This window comes from Euprymna scolopes, chromosome 12 (genome assembly GCF_053919585.1).
Source record: "Euprymna scolopes isolate OS-2025 chromosome 12, ASM5391958v1, whole genome shotgun sequence".
NCBI lineage: Eukaryota > Metazoa > Mollusca > Cephalopoda > Sepiida > Sepiolidae > Euprymna > Euprymna scolopes.
The window spans coordinates 9,578,459-9,601,156 of NC_136493.1; the positions used below are offsets into that span (position 1 = coordinate 9,578,459).

A 22,698-nucleotide genomic window follows, 5' to 3' on the forward strand; every position below is an offset into this window, starting at 1 on the left:
CCATAAAAATATTTTTCGTTGCCTTAGATTGTGCAGGTTTTTTATTCTGCTAAAGAGAAAAAAACAATTCTCCATTTGGATAATTATATAATTGCACATTGTGATAATTTTAATCTAACAAAATACAACAGTAAGTGGATTGTTTTTTAATTTTTATATCTAGTGAAGGAAATTGAATTTTTTTTTTTTTTTTTTTTTTTTTAACTGCAAACACACAATTTTTATATCAGAATATTTTTCAGTCTGTTCTTTTAATAATAGATAAAACTTTTCATTGAGTATTTCCCAATATTTTAAAGTTAGGAGCATTTTTTATGGAAGATTTTTTTTTTTTTTTTTGTAACTAAAACAATTGATAAATTCAATATTTTAGTACCGGGCATAATTTATTTCTTTGAAATATATTTGAAACTTAAAAGTTTTTGGCTGTAAATAATTTACATGACTGAAATGTGGAATGAAATAGGAAATGCTCTATTCTCTCGAGCACATTCATTTTATTCTTTAAATTCTTTATTCTCTTGAACACTTTATTCATACAAACACAAATTCATCTTAAAAATTCATTAACTAATCAGTTTTAATTAACGTTTTGATATGAACTAAAAATAAAGAGTACATTAAATTTTAGTTAACATATTTTCTTGTGTTTATCTTATAAATAAATATGGTTTGATATTTGTGCCGTGTACTTACTGTGCTAAAATAATAATGTTATTTAGAAAGCCATTCTTAATAGGGAAAGGCTGTCTAACTATTCTGCATTTTCACCCTAACAATTTGATGAAAGAAAAAATACCATCAAATTTAACTTGAAAATCATAACTAAAATATAGCACGGTGCATACACCGCACAAGCACCATTATTATTATTATTATAACAACAACAATAATGATAATAAAAAAAAGGTACTTCACGGGGAACGTGGACCCTGCATAAACGGGTTTTAATTTAATGGTTGCTCCCTAAACCCTAAAAAGCACATATGCAAAAGGTTTTCAGTAGTTTATTTAATCACGAAAACTTTTTTTGAAGGTACTATTTGAGAGGAAAAAAAAAAAAAGGCTAAAAGCATTATTTGAATATGTATGAAAAAATAAATTTAACAAAAAATAAAAATATGTAGTGTGGGAAATATAATAATAAAAATAAATAAAAATAAAATGAAAACAAAATAAAAACAAGCACGAAATAAAAATATGAATCAAATTGAATTAAAGAAATAAAAACAATTTGGAAAATAAAATAAATATGCGCTCGATTACAAAAAAATAAAACCCGTTTACGCAATGTTCCCAGTGAAGTGCCAAAAAACCCTTTAGATAACCTCGACTGGTGCCACACCAACTAGTTGTGAAGGGTCAGGGATGATGGAAAGTCCGAGGAGAGAGAGAGTACTAATTAGATCTCCACTGGTGTTGCGATAACATGCAATCATCTGCACGAGTGGTCAAGAGGTGGGGAAGATTGGAAATCTGGGCAGACTTGTCACACGGTCTCCAGCGAAGACTATCGGTTACTGCCAGTGAGCGATCACTGATGATGGCCTTTGAGACAACTCCTAGTGAGTGAAATAATAATAATGATAATAATAATAATAATGTCCCCCTCCCAAATTCACCATCAACCTGATCTAATATCATAGATGTTTACTATATTTTCTTAGTTTTTAACCAATGTTTGCATTATGGTATGATTGTCTTTTAGTAGTTATATGAACTTCATTTTCGTATTCATATATTCTGCACTGATATGAAAATGAAGATTATAGCGGAGTATAGGATTGCTAACCATGTAACTGATGAAAATACGCTACACATACATGGGGAAAAATGGACATAGAAGAACAGAAAACCAAAACTTTAAATATAATTTTTGTATTAAAAGTAATAGTTATTCAATTATTTCAACATATAATCTTGTAGAGGAAAATCCAGCTCCCCAATAAGGGGTACTCTAGACAGGAACAAAAACAAAAATTGTCTCTGTCATGAAGGATTTCTCCTCCACCAGCCGAGAACAGAAAAATTGAAGTGTAACATCAGAACAGATACTACACTGCCAAGAATTGTTTGTTCTATGTTTCTTTAATTGTTTGTTCCGTAAATTCATAATTCAGTTTTATCAGTATTAGATTGTATATTGCTTTAAAATTACGTAATTTTACATAATATTTATGTTTTATATTGAATAAAGTTCAGTTTCATTATTAATCGAATTGAGTTCCTTTCTTTTCTTTTTAACATGTTTTAATGTTCTTTTTAAAAATGCCCTCATACAGTATCAACAGTGACAGTTTGATAAATCTTTCCTACATTGCCTGCAGGCATTTTCAGTTAACAGGCCTTCTATATCTCGGTGGCCATGATTAAACGCACCCCTAAATACCAACCTGGAAATTTCTACACCCTAAAGTGCATAAGTACTCAAATAACTTGATAATAGTCAAGATTGTCTGTCCTTTTTGACTTTCGGTTTTTGCTCTGCAGACGGTGACAAGCAAGATGTTGTCCCTTCCAACTCGATCAGTTTATGTGATTTTTGAAATATGAAATTTTAGTACTTATGCACTTATGTTACCGTGCTATTTTTTAATAGTATTTTCAAGTTAAATTCAAGTTTTATAATATCTTTTTTTTTATTAAATTGTTAGGTGAAAGTACAGAATAATTACAAAACACCCTCTCCTCCCTATGTTAAGAATGGCTTTCTAAATAATAACATTATTTCGGCATGGCAACACAAGTGCATAAGTACCAAAGTTTTCATTTCACCATGGCTATGTACATTATAAAGATTTTTTTTTTTCTTTTTTTTTTTTTTTTCAATATAGGGGAACTCTGGACAAAAACCTAGATTTTTTTTTTGTTTTTTGTTTTTCTTTTTTTGTTGAATATTTTGACAAAACATGTAATTTTTTTAATTTTCTAACTTTGCCTGGCACAATTTTTATGTTTTCGCTGTTGTAGATTTTGGTCCTTTTTTTAATTTTTTTATTTTATTTTATTTTTTTTATATATAGTTGGTTCCCTTCTGGGGATTTCGAACTGGACACACAACAAGATATAGGCATTGTTTTTCAGGCAATTCTACCTAAAAATTAATTTAACCTTATGTGAAAAAAACCCAAAACGTCCAAATGTAGTCAGCTCACAAGCCAAAGAGAAAGAGTGGTGGTTGTCCAGAATATAAAAAAAACAAAAATAAATAAAAATTTTATGATGTACATATTCGTGACGGAACAAAAAACTCATATTCCAAAAATCATGTCAATTGAACAAGTGGTTTTATTTTTATAAACAAAATCATTTTTTAAACGATCAATGAAAAATCGTACGCATTCACAAGTTTGAATTATTGTTGAGTTATCTTCCCTTGTTTTTTCAAGATGGCGACATGAAACAGCCTTTTTTCATTTGTTCATAAAATTTGATTTTCTTAAAAATAAAACTCGATCAATTTACGTGATTTGGGAAATATGCCATTGTGGTTCCCTCGCAGCCTTCTACTGTCCCAAACTACACAGATTTTTTTTTTTTTTTTTTTTATATAAGGGCAAATTCTCGACAAGAACTGAAAGATCTTTCTATTTTTTTTTTTTTTTTTTTGCTATGTCTCATTTTTAATTTCCTGTTTGTGATGTCCTATTCTAACATGCAGCTTTGACTACAAGTTTTCGTAGAATTTTCTTTTCTTCTGCTTAATTTCACATTATGCAAAAAATACCATCCCCCCCCCCCCTATTTTAACACGTGCACATCTGAATATTCGTACCCAATCATTTCTGACTTGTCCACCTGGCTTCACTCACTCTAATACGCTCCTCTCTTAATTTTAGCCATGATCGCTCTGTGACGCCATGTCCTCCCTCATACTCGACAATCACCGACTCCCTCCCCCATGCTTTTCTCTTTCATCTTCTTGTTCTAGCTGTGTCGTTAGCTTGGTGACTGCGGAAGAGGTGCGAAGGCTCACAAATATAAAAATAAAATAACTCTAGAGAAACAAAAGAAAACACAATGTTTCATATATATCGGTTGGGTTCCAGGTGCATGTGCGTGACATCATCATGGAAAATGACCTTCTAACTGCTATCGTCTACATTTACATTTTCTGCCATGGCTATGTTCGTCAATTGCTGTCAGTTTATAGCAACCTGCTCGAGCTATGGCCTACCTTCTACTGTCCTAAACTGCAACTGTCACAAACCCAAGACTGCCCATAAACTGTACCTAACTGTTGTAAACTTTCACAAAACTCATCATCAATCCTAAAACTGTCTGTAAACTAACTCTAAATATATTGACCTATATTGTCTGGTCCTTTTGTCCTTATTACTGCCACACCTTGATTAACAATACTACTGCCTTTTGTGTACCTTGGTGAACAACTTACTATATCTTTGTTTTGCTGATAAACCCTATTTCTGTTTTTTTTTTTGTAATATTTGTTTCCCCTTTTGTTTTACTCCCTAAAATTTGAGAGGACTGTTGATAGTATCGTCACAGGCTATAAAAATAGTCTGCGAATTGGTCTGATAGCATTGTTTTTGTGATAACACCACAGATTGAAAGTGGAGGTGGATAAGATCCATTAAGTTCTGACGAGTGTGAAATCCATTTAAGATCTTCGACCCCCAGGCTGCTGCAAAGAAGATAGGCTCTCTCTACCATGCTAGAAAATTACTTGTACTTAAGAGTATCCAATATCTTTAAAAGCCATCATTCACCCATGCATGGAGTGTTGTTACCATGTCTGGGCTGGTGCATCTACCACTCGTCTCTCTCCCTTTTAGACAAGGTCCAAAAAGAAGTCTCTAATCTAATAGGTTCTGCACTATCAACTCAGCTCCAGCCTCTCGCATCACTGTAATTTTGTATCCCTTTGCTTGTTCTACAGATACTTTAATGGAATATATTCTGATAAACTCGTAAGACTTGTACACTCTCGGCATAAATACCCCCCCCCCCCCGAATAACCTTACAAGCAACAAAATACCACCTCTTCACTATAGATGTCCCTAGATGCTGAAAAGCTTTCTATTTTAAAGTTGCTTTCCTTGAACTGCTATACTTTGGAATTCCTTCCCTATTTCCTGCTGCCCTTACCGTACAAAGTTAAACATAATAAAAAGATATTTTGCTGCCTTACTCCCTGCAAAGCATTTAAGTATGTGGGGCCTTTTATATCCAAGTGGCAATGTGTCTTGTTTGAGGAAAATAAGAGTATCAAAAATAAAATATCTACTGTTGAGATGATCACCAAAGTGCTCATATATCATTGAAATATGATAAAGCAAAGACTGTTGGACATGCATGACTGAAACTTGGTGGACAAGTTAGGCATAGACTCTAGTTTATTTGTACCAAACATGGTTCAATAGCAAAAAGAATTGTGAAACAAGGTCTTAACAATAATAATGTTTAAATACGATAATAATGTTTAAATACGATAATAATGTTTAAATACAGCAATAATGTTTAAATACAGCAATAATGTTTAAATACAATAATAATGTTTAAATACAATAATAATGTTTAAATACAGCAATAATGTTTAAATACGATAATAATGTTTAAATACAACAATAATGTGTAAATACAGTGATAATCATTTTTAATACAATAATAACGTTTAAATACAAATGTGTTTGAATTGTAAAAAGAGAAAGAATTGTGAATTTTCTTAATTAGTGGCATTTTTAGCAATGGGTCCGGGGGGGGGGGGAAGCATGCCACTTAAGATAATCCCATTATAATGACGTGAAAATGACAAAAAATGTCTGAAATAAATGAAATCTTCTTTTACGTTTATTTTGTTCAGACGACCATTGATTATTTGTGTTTTAATTCTTTGGATTGCTGTTCTTATCTGGAGTTGAGTTATTTTCGCAACGTTTTTAGTCACTGTATCTCCAACCTTCATCAGATGTATCTTGTCAAACTCGAGAATTTTTCTGTTGAACTCCGTAATCTGCAAAGGATTTCAACTGGAACCCTTTATTTAATTCACGAGTGTAGCTTGCTCTTGTTCCTTCAGCCATAACTCGGTAGAAATTCTAAGTAATTCCTAATTATATTTTGAATGTCGCTTGCACTGAGAATTGAACCTCCATTCTCCAGAAATGTGTTAGTTTACAACTGAATTTTAGTAAGTACTTTATCTACTATGCCATGGGCCCTTCTATTGTTGTAGGAGTAATATTTTTAATCTTGTAATTTCTACTGTTTTTTTCCCCCCAGGTTTTCTATTTGTTGAGATGTGATTTCGTGCCAGCACAAAATGGACCACAAAATGGACGACCAATATTCCTCAGAAATTGAAAGGAAAGAACTTCAACAGAAAATTCATTATTTTTTCCTAAACGAATTACAGCAGATGGCGAGAGAACTACCAGGGTTTGTCTCTCTTGATTTTACATTAAAACAAAATCAATGTTCATTTACATCATGCCAATATTTGCAGAAATACGAACCATTGCACTGGGTACACCATTAGTTGTCTTTAACTAACCTCGTAGCCCACAATCCTAAAATAAGCCCAGATTTTTTTTGTGTTTTTTTTTTGAGGGGGGGGGTACTTATGCAATATATATACCATGCTATTATCAAAATTGTCCAAGCAATTTATGAAAAACACCAGAAGGTGCTGAAATGCTGACTACCTTAACCCTAATACAGAACAATTATAAAGAAAACATTTGTTATCTTTCTTTCTTTTGAACAAAAAAAAATCATGAAAAGAAAACACAAGTCATATAAAAAATAACATTTTGGGTTTGCTAGCAGTTGTTTGTGATTAAAAAACAAATATTTATTCATAAAACTTACCTTACAATGAGTGTTTTTTTTTTCTTGATTTGAATTTTCTAAAAGTTTGTTTTCAGTTTACACTTAATGCTTCATTAAAATTGTTTTCATTTTTCAATGAATTTTTTATTGAATTAATTTCGTTCTGACAGAAATAATATATTTTTAATTGAAAAAAATTGGCATGAAAAAATAACAATCATGGAATTTTCATTCAACACCTTCCAAACGATTCCACTGATAACACAGTCCTTATATTATATATATATTTTTTTTTATATCACATCAAAATCTAAATCTATTAACCAATGTATTTTTTGTTGAAATTATCACAAACCAGTCTAGAATTTCGTGCATGAAAATGGACAAATAGAATGAAATTTATTTTCAATTTCAGCATGTCATAATTCCTTTATTTTTGAGGTTATTTTGATAAAATTTCGATTTAAACAAAATTTTATCTCTTATCTTTATAAATATACAATTCTTTTTCTTGTATAATTTTTTCTTTCTTTTTTTCTTTTTCTTTTTTTTTTTTTTAAACACATTTTCACCCCCAAATAAGGCATATTGCCACTTGGAACGTAAAGGATTACTATTTGGGATTGTGTCTGACAGAGGACTGAGGAGAGTTGAGCAGCGAGATATCTGTTTACATTACATTTAAACTTATGCAAGTTAGTACAGTCAGAGAAGCAGGAAACAGGGAGGAAATTCCAAAGACCAGCAGTCCAACGGAAAAGCTATTAAAGTAGAAATTTTTCCAGAATTTAGAAACGTCTACAGTAAAAGGGTGAGATTTTCCTGCTTGTCAGGTTAGTCAGGAGTATGTACGTCGAGGAGGCATAAGTGCTATGAGTTCATTAGAACACATTCCATTAAAGTACTTGTAAAACAACACAGGGATGCAGCATTATAGCAATGGGACAGAGGCTGGAGTTTGACCAATATTGCAGAACTTTTTAGATTTAAAACTCCTTTTTGGACCCCGTCTAAGATTAGTGATAAATGCAAACGCTTAGATGTGGCAACAATAGGCCATGCATGAGTGAATGGAGGTTTTGTAGAGGTATAGGATGCTCTCGGGTGTAAGTAATTTTCTAGCATGATAAAGGGAACTCACCTTCTATGCAGCAACCTTGGCAATGTCCTCAATGTATTTGTTCCAATTCATGTTGTCTGTGAATGTTAGCCTGAGAAGTGTGAAAGATCTGATGCTATTTTTTCATGGTAATCAGTGGTTGAGGTTTTTATCAGTAATAGTTTTTTTTTTTGGGGGGGGGGAGTTCCAAGTAGTTTAAAATTAGGTTAGTATTTTCTGTGGTGGATGATTTATTTTTTTTAATGTTGGAGTTTTCCAACCTAAATGCATACAATATTGTGTGTCTCTATGCATATTAAAACAGTCCCATCTTAAAGAAAAAGGGTTATTCCTCAATATGGTTTGCTTGATATAAGGATATATTGTTCACAAAAAAATTTAAAATTGTGCTATGAATCATAATAAGATGGTTCAATGTGTTAGCTGTTGAAATCAATATTATGTGAACAGTCAGATTTGTGCTTTTGTGTCATTTTTGTATGTTTTTAAGAAGGATTTTTTCTAATGTTTCACTTGATTCAAGAATTATTGCTTTGATTATGCTTAATTTAAATCCTCAGAAGGGTTGATATGCCATAAAAACAAATCAACCAAACTTTTTTTATTTTAACATTTTTTTAATGGCTTTTCTTTTGTTAGCAAATACCAACAACGTGTTCCATATGACCTCCTGTCAGGTCTTGCTCTTGCCCTATTGGATGGTACCGTTTTTGAAATTGTCCGCAGCTTGTCTGAAGTGCAGCATTTGGAGGAGAAAAACTTGAATAACCAACGAATAAAACAAGTGAATGACCACAAAGGTAGATCTACACACACCTTCTTCTGCTCAAAAGTTTCAAATTCCAATCCATTTTTTTTTTTTAGTTTTAGAATTACATTTTAGTAACTTATCACAATTTTATTAGATGGATCTGAAACCATTACAACCATTACCACTAATAGATTAAATTAGTTTGATTAAAGCATTGTTTAATGCATATATATAAAAGAAATTTAAGTTTGTAGAAGCCAGAACAATCTAGTGATATAACAGATACTTAAGCTGAAGCAACTGTAGATATAACGGTGGAACAAGCTATGCAGTTTCATTTTTTATTGATCCAATTTTCATGTGTGTGTATATGTATGACCATACATATATACATTTTTTTTTTTTTTTACAAAGGAGTCACCACTTATCAAGGCCCAGAGGCCACTTGAGGATAAAGGTTAATAAGTGTACAGTGGTCAATGGGACAATATCATAGTAATTGTTAGTAGTGGAAATTTGGTAAATTGGATTACTTAAGGGGAACGACTCATCAAGAACTTGTTTATGTTGGACTTGAAGACAACCATATTTTAGTCAGCTGGAAAGCAGGTAAATGGAAGAGAGTTCCACAGATGTGCAGTTCTAAGAAAAAAGCTTTGTTCATGGAATCTATGTTTGGGTTTAGGCACGGATAAAGAGTTGGGGAAATTAGTGTTTTCAGCTAGATGAGTGTTTCTCGTGAAAGTTTGATGAGGGAGGACCATAGATTGGAGCTCAGACGAGCACTTGCCATGAAAATAACGATAAAGCAGAGACATGTTCGCAATGTCTCTTCTGTGAGAAAGAAGTTGCAGGGAAGAGAAAAGAGCATCCTCCACTAAGCTACAAAGTCTATTTTGAACTCTGTCAAGGCAGGATAAGACTTTCTAGCAGCTCCTGCCCAGATGTGGCAATAGTACTTCATCCTTGCTTTTATATAGGTAAAGAATTGCATCAGCAGTGAGATATCTACTGGATCGATAGAAAGATCCCACCATTTTCCCAGCGACCTTGGCAACAGATTTGATGTACATGTTCCATTTCATATCAGGAGTAATGGTCAAGGCCAGGACCGTGTCCAAACATGGAGCCTCCCCAAGACGAGAACCATTCATTTCAATTGATGCCAGATGTGGATCAGAGCATTGATGATGTAAAGACAAAAGCCTGGTTTTAGATGCATTAAAAATAACCAGCCACCTCTTTCTCCATTGTACCACATGCTCAAGATCAGAAGAGAGAGAATTAGAGAACTTGGTCGTTTACAGCCTTTGATGTACTGCCATAAATGGCAGTGCCGTAAGCATAAATATCTACGAATGATCTAAGGATAGGATTTGGAAGATCATTGATGTAGATTAGGAAGAGAGTTGGGCCCAGCATGGAACCCTGAGGGACTCCAGCATTAATACTGTGAGCTTCTGATTTCTGCCCATCAACCACTACTCTTATAAACCTATCGGAGAGAAATGATTTAATAATTGAGAAGGCATTTCCAGCTATACCATAACTGGAGATCTTGTGAAGTAGACCGTTATGCCATACCCTATCAAAGGCTTTTGATATGTCGAACAACTGCCCTAGAAAAGAAGCCTCCGTTAAGAGATTCGCTAATTCTATGAGATATAACCGTAAGCACATCTGCTGTAGATCTAGCAGAATGGAAACCATACTGCGTGTCACTAAGAAGTTTATTTTTGCTGAGGTGGTTGACTACTTCTCTATTTAACACAGATTCCAGCAACTTAATCATGATGCACAGGAGACTTATAGGTCTATACTGAGAGGGAGATGACCGATCACCTGAATTCTTAAATATTGAGCATACTGATGAGGTTTTCTAGGGTGTTGGGAAGCAATTCTCATTAAAACAACGCTTAAACAGTTTTGTAAGCATGGGAGCAAGTTCTGGTTGAAGCTTTTTTAGCACTATGACAGGAATGTTGTCAGGGCCAGTTGCTTTACTGGAATCAAGGTTTTTGATTAGCTTGACAACATCATGCACAGATATTTGTATGTCGCATAGTGTTTTCTGATACAGGAGGAAATACTGGAGGTTTGCGGCCTTGGTCGCATAGTGTAAAATTGGCTGCTAAGTTCTTGGCAAAGAGTTTGGCCTTGTCTGATGCTGACGAGATTACCTCAGATCCATTGATGATAGTTGGGATAGAGCACACACTTCTATTCAGGATCCTGTTTGCTATTTGTCAAAATTGATGAGAACCAAGCCACTGCTCAGCTACTTTGGACTTGACAGACTGAGCATACAACTCATTTATTACTCTTTTACAGTGGTTGCTGGCAGTCCTGAAAGCAGCTTTAGTCTCAGTACATCTATTATGTTGGAAACAATAGAAAAAAGTGATTTCTGTGCATAATGGTAGCAGCACATTCTGGAGAGAACCACGGTTGGCTTTTAGGTTTTGCTGGAATTTTTTTTTGAGGGAATGAAACGGTCTATACCTGCAATTAACCATTCAGGTCTGATACTATAGAGGACACATCCTTTTTAAACATGGAACGCAGAGGTAGATCTGATATAAATGTACAGAAGCTATCCCATAGATATACTTGTGTATTTTTTAATATTTTATATGTACTTTGTTCTTCCTTGCGTCAGGTGGTGTGTCCATAATGCTATATATTTCGGGATGTCTTCCCTTTGTCAGACATGTTTTCAACTTTCAGGTGTGCCTGGTGGGTTTTTATTGTAGGTGAAATGGGTTCGCAGAAATTAAAAATTAATTTATCGGTTTCAGATACATAATTTATAAATAGCTTCTGGGTTTGACCTTTACTCCTGATCTTAAATGGAACACGTACATCAAATCTGTTGCCAAGGCCGCTGGAAAAATGGTGGGATCTTTCTGTCCATCCAGTAGATATCTCACTGCTGATGCAATTCTCTATCTATATAAGAGCCAGGTACGTCGAAGGATGGAATACTGTTGCCACATCTGGGCAGAAGCTGCTAGAAAGGACTTGTCCTGCCTTGATAGAGTTCAAAATAGAATTCGCAGCCTCGTAGGAGATGTCCTTTTCTCTTCCCTGCAACCTCTATCTCACAGAAGAGATGTTGTGAGTTTGTCTCTGATGTATCGTTATTTTCATGGAAAGTGTACAACTGAGCTTCAGTTTATGGTCCTCCCTCACCAAACTTTCACAAGAAACACTCGTCTAGCTGAAAACACTATCAATAATTCCCCCCACTCTTTATCTGTGCCTAAACCTAAACGTAGATTCCATGAACAAAGCTTCTTCCTTAGAACTGCACGCCTGTGGAATTATCTTCCGTTTTCCTGCTTTCCAGCTGACTACAATATGGGGGTGGGGATATTCAGTATTATTTCCAGTTTTTTTTTAATATTTAATCTTAATTATTTATCTTTGTCTTATTAACTAGTCTTTATTTTATTTTTTATTTTTATTTTCTTCGGTTCTTTTAAGATTGTTTGGCGTTTTATTTTTTTCTTTATATTTTTACTATTTATATCAAGCATGTGTTAGTACACATTAGTTAGTATTATTAGTTAGTATTATTTATAGTTTTTCATTAATATTTAATCTTAATTATCTTTGTATTATTAGCTAGGTTTTATTCATTTATTTTACTTATTTTTTTAATTTTCTGAGGTTCTATCTTTAACTTCTGCAGTTTTGTTAAGATCTTTTAGTTGTTTTGACTGACTGGGGTCATATCAGTTTCAAGTGAGTTTTGACGAGAGTCACCCTCGCCATTGATACAGGCAACCTTGACGTTTCTTACTGTCAAGCCTTCTCACTCTCTTTCTCACGCACCACATCCCCGCTACCAACATCGCCATCAGAACTGTTATTATGCTTATCCAACTTCATATCACTTTTACTCTATGGAAGCTGACCCATGACCCATTAACATCTTTAATTTTTAACCTAGTTTGTGATTTTCTTGAATTTACTCGATACATTATTTAATATATAATATCGTGCAAAGAGCCGGCCTCCTTCAGTTAAGATATAACACGAAGAAAACTGGTGTCCACCGGTTACAAGTGTAGTTCTAGGTGATTGGGCTCAAACACTCACAGAAGTCCAATGGCGCAGTCTCAATCGTTTCTATGACAAGGTTGATATGACGCTACAGCCTGGATGCTAGATGCAGTAGGTCGATATTCACCTCTCTTGCTAAAAAAGATCACTTCAATATGGTTTTATGCCTCTGTAGTTAATTCACACATTGACAAACGATGAATAATCAACGTGGATGCTAGTTTTGGTTTTCATTGTAAGGATTAATTATTAACAAATCTGACTACAAAAAAAAAATGATAACTATGTACAGTTATCAGCAGGAAAAATTTTTTTTAAATATATTTTTTTTGTTCTGGCAGTCTCTCGATAGTCATTCAAATAGGGCCTTTTTTGTTTTTAACAACCGATTCTTCCTTGCTTATTGGTCGGTCAGTGAACAGGTGTTTTTATGCCGGAATGGGGGTAACGCGGGTTCTCAGCAACGAGCTGTAGCCAACAAAAACTCAACAATAACTCATTTTCCCCTGCTCTGCAGTCCCGTTTAAATATAGGGGTTGGTTAGGTCTGGCTAGTCTGGGTTTCTCATCCAACGAATCCTTGCTCACTATGTCATACTCTGATTTGCCTTGATTGGCTAATTGGTCACCTCATCCATGCATATTAATTAGGTGATTTTCTGTTTGCAACTCAACATTTCTATTATCTGGTTCTCACATACCGGCCAACCTCAGCCATGACCTTTAAGGTCACTTCTAGACTAAACATGATTAGATACTCAAAACAATCATATTCATAAACCATATTGTTAAAGTTCCTGAAATTGGTTTTCTTTCTCTTCATATATTTCATATCAGTGTTCAAGCCGTTTTCTCTTTTTTTTTTTTTTTTTTTTTTTTTTTAACTAGTAGGGTAACCTGACAATACCCAGGATTGTCACATAAATAAAAAGCTCTAATTCAACTCTCATTAGCTCCCTTCTGCGGCAATTTTCGACCATCATAGCTGGTTGAGTCATAATATATTCAACTTTGGTTTCATTCAAAATTTCATAAACTGTGATACATTTCAATTGTGAATTTTTTAGATGAGGATTGATTGAATTATCAGATTACTGTTCTCATCTTGAGTGTTATTTTCACTTCAGACATATGTATTTAGCCCTTTCTCATTTTTAAACATTGCAGCTTATACACTTGAAGAAGATTGAAGATTACATCAACCAAAACGTGCAGATAACACTCAACATGAGAACAGTAGTCTGAATTATCCAGATAATACGAATTATTAATCCTTACGTAAAACATTAAAAAATATAATAAAATTTAGTAACCACTTCTTATGTGTCTGTAATTCTCGTCTCCATGTGACTTGCACATTATTTTTCTTTTTACTAATCAATTCAAATACAAAATTTAATAGCATAAAATTCTAAAATACTAAAAGAAATATTTTCAAAAACTATTTAAAAATAATTTAATTTGTCTTAATTAATTTTGCTTTTGTCATAAACAGGTCCGCCATGTTAATCTTTTTATTTATAGTTAAAGATTAATATGGCTGACTTGTTAATTATCGAGTGACACTTTGTGGAAAAGAATACCACGGAACTGCATCTCTGCAAACTACAAATCGATAATTTTCAAGTTCAAAGTCAACAAATCCTGCGCAGAATTTCAAACGTGACTAGTCAGGTTAAATAAAAGGTCCCATTTGAAATAGCATGCAGATTCCCGAGTTCGACAGGATGGAATTGAAGAAGGGCGTAGGTTATATTGACCAAAACTTTGTTTGAATAACAGTGAAGTCGAGAACAGTAGTCCGAATAATCCAAATAATGTATTACATTTGTTAAGAAATTCTTTTCCCATAACTAAAAAGAAAATATACCCTGGTCGCTAGATGTTAACACGGACACACACGTTGTATGCAGACAAACTCAGTCGCAAAGAAACAAACAAGAGGAAGAAATTTGAACTCTGCTTTATTTTCGGTCTTTACAAAAGGCATTTATTACTGGTACTTTCCAACGACACATCCCAGATTGTTTTTTTTTACAGTTCCTCTTGCACTGACATGTACTTAACAAACCTCACCGCCTCAACATGGGCTTAAATCTCTCACTGGCTGGATCATATGCATATGTGTCAGACGGTTGCTATTGCTGTTGCTAACACTCGTCAGTGACTCTGTTAAAATAATAATGAGGATAATATCGAAAAAAAAAAGTCCATTTAGTTTGCTATCTAATTTACATAGATGTTAATGGTGTGTGTGAACGAACGATGTGTTAGAGTCATTCTTTCTCTAAATGCTCATAGAGACAAAGATTAGAAAGCAATTGAATCAACATAGTGAAAGAAGGGGGCGTAAAAACTTATGTAAAACTATTGCGGGACAGGAAGTAACTCCATATTGTATTCTGGGTTACTTTGCCCTGAATATAGTCTGATGCCACGTTCCTACTAGTTGCTCTGTCAATAGTTTTGCACTTACGCTATGTCTAAAGATATGCAAAACTTTGGCATAGAAAGAACTAATCACGGACTTGGGTAAATGGTTTGTCGAAATTTCCTCTCTGCTTTGGTCTGAGAAAGCTTTGTCTTTATCCAAGAATTCGCTCCTCTGCTGTTATATGCTCAACAGGCTGTGATCACACAGGATAGAATATATGACTGCATATAAAAATAAAATTAATATCTTTAAAAAATATATGTTATTGTATTCCGTTAACACCATGTCTGTAGTTTAATTATAAGCACAGATAGGGAATAAGGAAAATTGTTGACAGTTGGAACGAGACAAGTGTTTGCTGTGAATGTTTTACAGGGGGGGGGGGGCATAGAAACTCAATCGAACACCTGCTATAAAAATAGCAATAGAGCAGAGATAAACTCGATATGTTTCTTCTGTGAGAAATTTAATATCTTCAAATCTAGTGGAAGAAGCCTTCCCCCCACCCCACTTCATCTAATTTAAAACTTTTACTAAAATGCATGGATTCGACATTAAATAATTTGAAAAGCGTTGATATGTCGTCAAAATGAACAAACCAATGAAGGAATGATGAGTCAAAAGTAAACCAAATTTCAATTGACCAAAAAATTTGCCAATAATTCTAGAAAACTAAACTTCTTTTTATTTTTTGAAAATTGTACACATTTTATTTTAGTCAATTCTTCAAATAAATTTGGGTTATTGCTCAGAATTCCCCCATATTAAAAAAAAAAACATAAAGGAAAATTTGTATGATGTATGTACCCATAACGAAACAAAGATATCATATTCCAAAAATCATGTAAATTGATCAAGTACTTTTATTTTTAAGTGATTAATTGGAATTCGTAAGTATTACAATATGAATTAAGCAAATTTGAATTATTGAATTCCCTCTCTTTTTTAGATTGTTTTCGAAATGGCAAACAAAACAGCCACTCTTCTGGTACTCATAATATATGATTTTCTGGTACTTGTACAGTTTAATCAAGACATTAAAAAATGAAAATATCGAAAAAAGTTTAAATTGTATGTATCCGTTATGGAACGAAGTTCTCTGAAAAAAGATTTCACTTAATTTCATCAAGTTTTTTTTTTTTTTTTTTTTTTTTTTTTTTACAACGAAAAAACATTTGTTATGATACCGAGCAAAATGTTCGATTTTTAGGAAAAAAAGCTAGTATTAAAGATGGGGAGGGGTGTCAGCGCTTTAGCTGAAGTTATCTCCCTTTGTCATTTCTAAAATTCAAACAAAATTTTTTTTTTAATCCAAGATGGCTGCCTTCAACGCGCTCTCATAAAAACGTGTTTTTTCGCTGTAAAAAAAAAAAACTACTTGATGAAATTAAGTGAAATTTTTTTTTGGAGAACTTCGTTCTATAACGGATACATACAATTTAAACTTTTTTCGGTATTTTCATTTTTGACTAAACTGTACAAGTACCGATTTTCTTATTTAAAAAATAAAACTATTTGATTAATTTACATGACCTTTTGAAATATATTTTCGTTTCATCACAGGTAAGTACATAATACTGATTTTTTAATTTTAATTTTTGTTTTAATATAGAGGAATTTTAGACAAGAGCTGAAATTCGAAATTTTTAATGTTTTAACCTAAATTTTTTGTTTTATTTTTCAGCCCAAAAACATGAGATGTTAAAGAAGCATAAAGAATTGATTCAGGCGTGCGAAATAAAACCACATAACTTGCCGTTGGTTACGACACAAGTCGAACGAGAAAGAGAGGTAGACCATTTTTTCTCTTATCTCTCTCTCTATTATCTCTATCTCTTTCCCTATATGTTTGCCTCTCTCTCTATTTCTCCCCTATTTGTGTGTCTCTATCTTTCTCTCTTATTAAAAAAAAAATTTAACTATTTTTTTTTTATTCTGGTCAAAGGGAAATAACTCTGAATGGACAAATAGTGTTGCTTTCTTTTATTATCATGGTGCTGATTTGAAAATAATTTTTTACCTAAACAAAGTATTTTCTGTGAGAAACAACATACTGCTCACTGATGAACCAGAATCAAATATCAATAACAAAAAAAACAATAAAGAGACTAACTTACTTTGTATATTAGAAGAAAATACCTTAATTTTTGTCCAAAATTCTCCTACGTCCTACTTAAAAAAAACAAAAATAATTTGTGTGATGTACATAATTATGACAAAATGAAAATATCATATTGCAAAAAAAAAATCATGTAAATTGATCAATTAGTTTTATTTTTAAATAAGAAAAAAAAGTAAATATTATAAGTACCCAAGGAGCGACTGTCTTGTGTTGCTATCTTCAAAACTATCTCAAGAAACAAAGAGAGATAACTAAAAAAAAAAAAAAAAATAGTCAAACTTGGAAGGCAATGGCTAGAAATTCTCATGAATCACTTAAAAAGGAATTTTGGAACTTGTTTACATCATTGTTCTTTTAAACTAACACATTTCAGGTGAAAACATTATAGAAATGAAAGACAACGAGATGGAATGGGGTTGTGTGTTCATATCATGTCGGGGTCGCCAAAATATAGAAATGAGTGAAGACGCAATGGAAGTTTCATTCTATATTAATAAACTAGGTACTTGTACAGTTTAGTCAAGACATTAAAAAATGAAAATACCGAAAAAAAGGTTAAATTGTACGTATCTGTTATGGAATGAAGTTCTCCGAAAAAAAATTTCACTTAATTTCATCAAGTAGTTTTTATTTTACAGCAAAAAAAAAAAATTTGTGATACCGAGCAAAAGGTTCGATTTTTAGGAAAAATGCTAGTTATTAAAGATGGGGAGGGAGTGTCGGCGCTTTACATGGAGTTATCTCCTGTGTCGTTTCTAAAATTTAAACAAAAATTTAAAACAAATCCAAGATGTCTGCCTTCAATGCGCTCTCATAAAAACATGTTTTTCCGCTGTAAAAAAAAGTACTTGTTCAAATTAAGTGAAATTTTTTTTCGCCGATCTTCATGTCAAAACAAATACGTACAATATAACATTTTTCGATATTTTCATGTTTTAATGTCTTGATTAAACTGTACAAGTGCCATAAACTTTATTTGTTACTTTCGTGGCGTTTAGCAGAAGAGTACAAGAGAGAAACGTATTAGTACGAGAGTTCAGTGTTCGTACGCACACGTGTTATTATAGTAGTCGTGAAGAGTTTGTTGATAGAGAGAAAAGTGTTCCATGTATTTAAAGATAGAATTAATATATTGCCGGCGTGTTGAGAGAGACAATAGTTCAGCGTTCATGCGCGCACGTGTTTACAGCTCGTAGCCGTCGGAACAAAAGAGAAAGAAAAGGCAAAATCTTCAGTGTGTTGACGTGGGTGAATACGAGTTGTATTGATGTATGTTCTTTAGCGTGATAAACAATGTTCGTTTCAGGGTACCGCACGTGGAAACAAATAGTAGAAGAATGTCATAGCTAGCTCGTTGTACTCACGTCCTGCCTGGGGTAGCAGCCCCAGGCGAAGTCTGCCTCCAGGCAGGGTCAGGATCAAAGAGAGTTAATGGTTTCAGGTTTCACCTTTTATATACTCTGTCATGTGATAGAGAGCTGGCTTGTGATTGGTCAAGCCAGGAGGAAATGAATTTCAAATCTCGAAGTTGTGAGATGTAGTCTCTGCCTGTAGTAGCGGAGTGTCTGCTATTACATTATGTACTTATGTCATGGTGAAATAGGTATAAATTTTAAAAATTATGAAAACGATCCAGTGAATGATGTGCTAGAAATATTTAAAAAAAAAAATCAGCCACAATTATGTTCCCAGATATCGTGCTTAAAGATGGAGAGCTCTTAAGTCGAGGGTTATTTCCCTTGTTTGTCATACCAAATTGGTCACACAACTCTTCACATTAAAACATGCAGTAAAACTCAATAATTCAATAAATTTTATTTTTTGTTGTAATTATTTTTCTACTGGATAATTTTGTATAATTTTTTTTTAATATATACTAATTTCCACCATGGCACATAAGTAGGTAATAATGTTTTCACCTGAAATGTGTTTGTTTTAAAGAGCTCCAATGAAAGTAAGCACAAGAATTACTTTATAAAAATAAAACTACTTGATCAATTTATGTGATGTTTGGAATATGATATTTTCATTTCGTCATGGGTATCATACAGATGTTTTTGTTTTTAAACATAGAGGGAATTCTAGATAGGAACCGATATTTTTTTTTTAACCAAAATATGAACACTGGCCAATGTAGGAGATATGCAACTATCTCGGCCACTAAGCAAACTTTGCATTTAAATCTGCTTTTGCATGAAAATAAATTAAATGAATGTGGATGTCTTTTGTTTCTTTGGATATACAATCATTTATGCTTATTTATCTAATGTTAAAATAACTTTCAAATCATGTATTTTCATACAGTTGTGACTTGTGTTCTGTAGATCATTCCAAGAAATGTTGTTTTTTTAAGGGGAGGTAATCAATAAAGGGAGATAATTATAAAAGTGTCTGTTTTGTGGACTGGATGTTCAAAATTACCTAGGAGACCAATGGGGTTCATACGAACCCAAGTCAAATAAATACATAACGTATGAACTCAAAATCGCCAAACTTTAGGTTTGTATTCTTCAGGTTTTGTGTGATAAAACCTTATATTCTTTTCGTATATAAATTGTAAATTCGTGTCGTATATAAATTGTAATGAGTGTAAGAAATTTAAGATATAAGAAAATGCCTTTATTTTAAAATATTACATTTTTTTCTCAATTAAATAAGTGTTGTCTGGGAACCAACACGTTGTAGCCTCAGTCGCAAAGGAGACAAAAAATAGAAAAGAACTTCAACTTGCTTTTTTCTTTGTAACAACAACATTTATATCCTCATTGTTACGAACGTGACTTCACTCACATGATCTCAAACATTCTCTCGAACATCACCCATGCCTTTAACATGGTCTCGAAAGTGCTCCACATCTCTAATGTGATCGTTCTCTATAGTCTTTTTTTCTTTACCAGTGTCATCATTTTGTATGCATTTGCATATGTGCATCTGCACTATGTTGCACAAGTGAATATAAATAACTAAATCTTTAAGAAAAGACATAAATGCTATTGATTTTTGTTTTTTGGGGGGGACACAAATCTACTAACATGCCAATCAAATTTGAACAAACCTTGGAAATTACAAAGATTTTAGAATTGCACCAAAACAAAATAGAAATGAAGTAAGGACACAAATTTTTAAAGACAACAGTGGTATTTTATTTATTTATTTTTTTTTTTACTGTAATTTAATTGAAATTATTTCTCAACCCATTAATACTTGTTAATATCCATAAATATTTAGCAATTAAATTTAGTGAATGTAGGTATTTTTCTTAGTAAATAGTGAAAGGTATTCAATACCACATGACTCGCTGGAATCTCTAGAGGCCCCACTAATCCATGAAGGGTAAATACGTCCTGACATTCCAAAAATGTGTGTTTGGAAATATCCAAGGTGTTGAGCAATATAGAAAAAAAAACTGGATGATGTGGAAGTTGATGAGGGTTGGAAGTCTGTATAAACATGTGGCGGGTTGGCATTAAACCTAAATAAAAAAAAAAATTTTCATAACATGATTGTTAATTGTTATTTACACTTAAGATTTATTTATTAACCAGAAAAAAAAATGATCATTCATTGAACTCTGATTAAATTTTTAGAATCAAGAAAAAGTGGGTTTAAAAAGCCAGTTAATTTAAAAAAAAAAAAATCCAAAATCCGTCGCTTTCTTTTTTTTCTCTTTTTCTCTCTTTAATGATCTATATAAGACAGGTAAGGAAAAATGGAGTTCTCTGGAGTTAAAATAAGTTTTAAATTATGAATTTTTTTTACAATTATGACTCATGTTTTCTACATCTTCCATTGTAATTTGGTGTAAGGGGAGATAATCAATAACGGGAGATAACTGTGAAACTGTCCGTGTTAAAAGTCATGTTGACATTTTAAGCACATCCTGCCATTCCAAAAGTTTTAAAGAAAAATTCTGTCAGTTACTACCTCAGAGGTAGATGATTAAAAAAATGAAATCATTTTCAAACTAAGTTTACAAAAAAAAAACTATGGTTTCTTTAAAAATTTCCAACTCCTGATTTCACTCTGACTCCTTACCTCAAATTAAAGGCAGATATCGACTGAAAGAAAAACAATCCTTTACTCAGTTTAGAAATAAAAAAGCATGCTCTAACAAAAATTTCTGAAAAAAAAATCTAACTCTGGGATTATTAAAAAAACAATGATGTTCAGTAAAATTGCCAACTCCAGTCTTTAGATTATGACATTTGACTTTCTATCTCTGTAGGAGAAAAAGACGCTTGAGAGGTTGGTTAAAAATGTAGTTATACACAATCAAAGCCAACATTGAACCTACCTCTGGTTCATAGGTTTACAGTGTTTACCGCTGATCCTGAGACAGGTTGCCTATAACTATCTTGGCTGCTGTGGGCCATCATCCGCAGTCTGTAGGCATCTGTGATACTATGTGTTGTATGCTAGGAGCTAGCTAAACCCATCTTAAGTGAATGCCACCTTAAGTAATCTGTAGACCATTGATGACACTTTGCACCCCATACTGTTATTTTTTAATGGGTTTTTTTTTTTGTTTTCTTATTTCAGATTATGAACAAAAGGATTGAAGACGAAGTAAAAAAGCGAGACATGAAAACAATCATGGAGTTGGATCAGAAGGTCATGGATCAACAGGTCACTCTGGAGAAGGCTGGGGTACCCGGATTTTTTGTTACAAACAATCCAGCAGAAATTCGACTTCAAATGTACTTACTTGAATTCATCAACCGATTACGAACTACAAAACTCCCAACATGAACTAAAAAACACAATTGACAGTTTTGCATGAACGGACATTCCATATACAGATGGACTCTAACAAAAACCATTGTACAAATCACAAACATCTTTCATTATCATAAAATCTGCAGTCTTTTGCCAAGTTTGTCTCTTTTTGTTTTAAAAAAGGTTAAAGATTTTTAATAAATCGGAAATTCCATCAAAGTTGGCACATTTGCCTCGTTTGAATTTCAGATAATAAAGTATGGTTTGATCTTACGGCAAGTAAGATTTTTTTTATATCATTTGGATTATTCAAACTAGTGTTCTTATCGTGAGTGTTATAAGCACAATGTTTTGTAACCTCTGACTTTTTTCAGATGTATTTTGTTGAATTCTGGAATCTGCGCCGAATTTTGAATGGAACCGTTTATTGAACCCATAGGGGGTAGCATGCTCTCATTCCATCAGCCATGATCGGATAGAAGTCCTAAGTAATTTGCACTTGTATTTCGAGTATTGCTCACACTCAGGATTGAACCTTCAACTTTCGAAAGTCTTATTTATAACTGAATTTTACCAAGTACTTTATATGTTATGCCATGGATTCTTGTTGACAATGACCAAAACTCAATATGAGCGCAGTAGTTCAAATAATCCAAATAAAATAAAAAATTCTCATCTAAAAACTTCAGAAATGTG

At 33.0% G+C, this 22,698-nt stretch overlaps 1 protein-coding gene across 4 annotated transcripts in view; it reads left to right on the forward strand.

The window, feature by feature from the left end:
• The window catches only part of LOC145291168 (protein DGCR6-like), a 156,132-nt gene extending 133,978 nt beyond the window's left edge, over positions 1-22,154 (forward strand). For 3 of the 4 annotated variants that reach the window (XM_080136709.1, XM_080136707.1, XM_080136708.1), the window contains exons 2-5: positions 6,244-6,399; positions 8,552-8,712; positions 16,849-16,955; positions 21,826-22,154. In XM_080136709.1, coding sequence (XP_079992835.1) covers positions 6,284-6,399; positions 8,552-8,712; positions 16,849-16,955; positions 21,826-22,035 — 594 coding nt within the window. In that variant the 5' untranslated portion in view covers positions 6,244-6,283 and the 3' untranslated portion in view covers positions 22,036-22,154. The remainder of the gene's footprint in view (positions 1-6,243; positions 6,400-8,551; positions 8,713-16,848; positions 16,956-21,825) is intronic. The other variant, XM_080136710.1, reaches the window with a different exon arrangement.
• Positions 22,155-22,698: the final 544 nt, after the last annotated feature.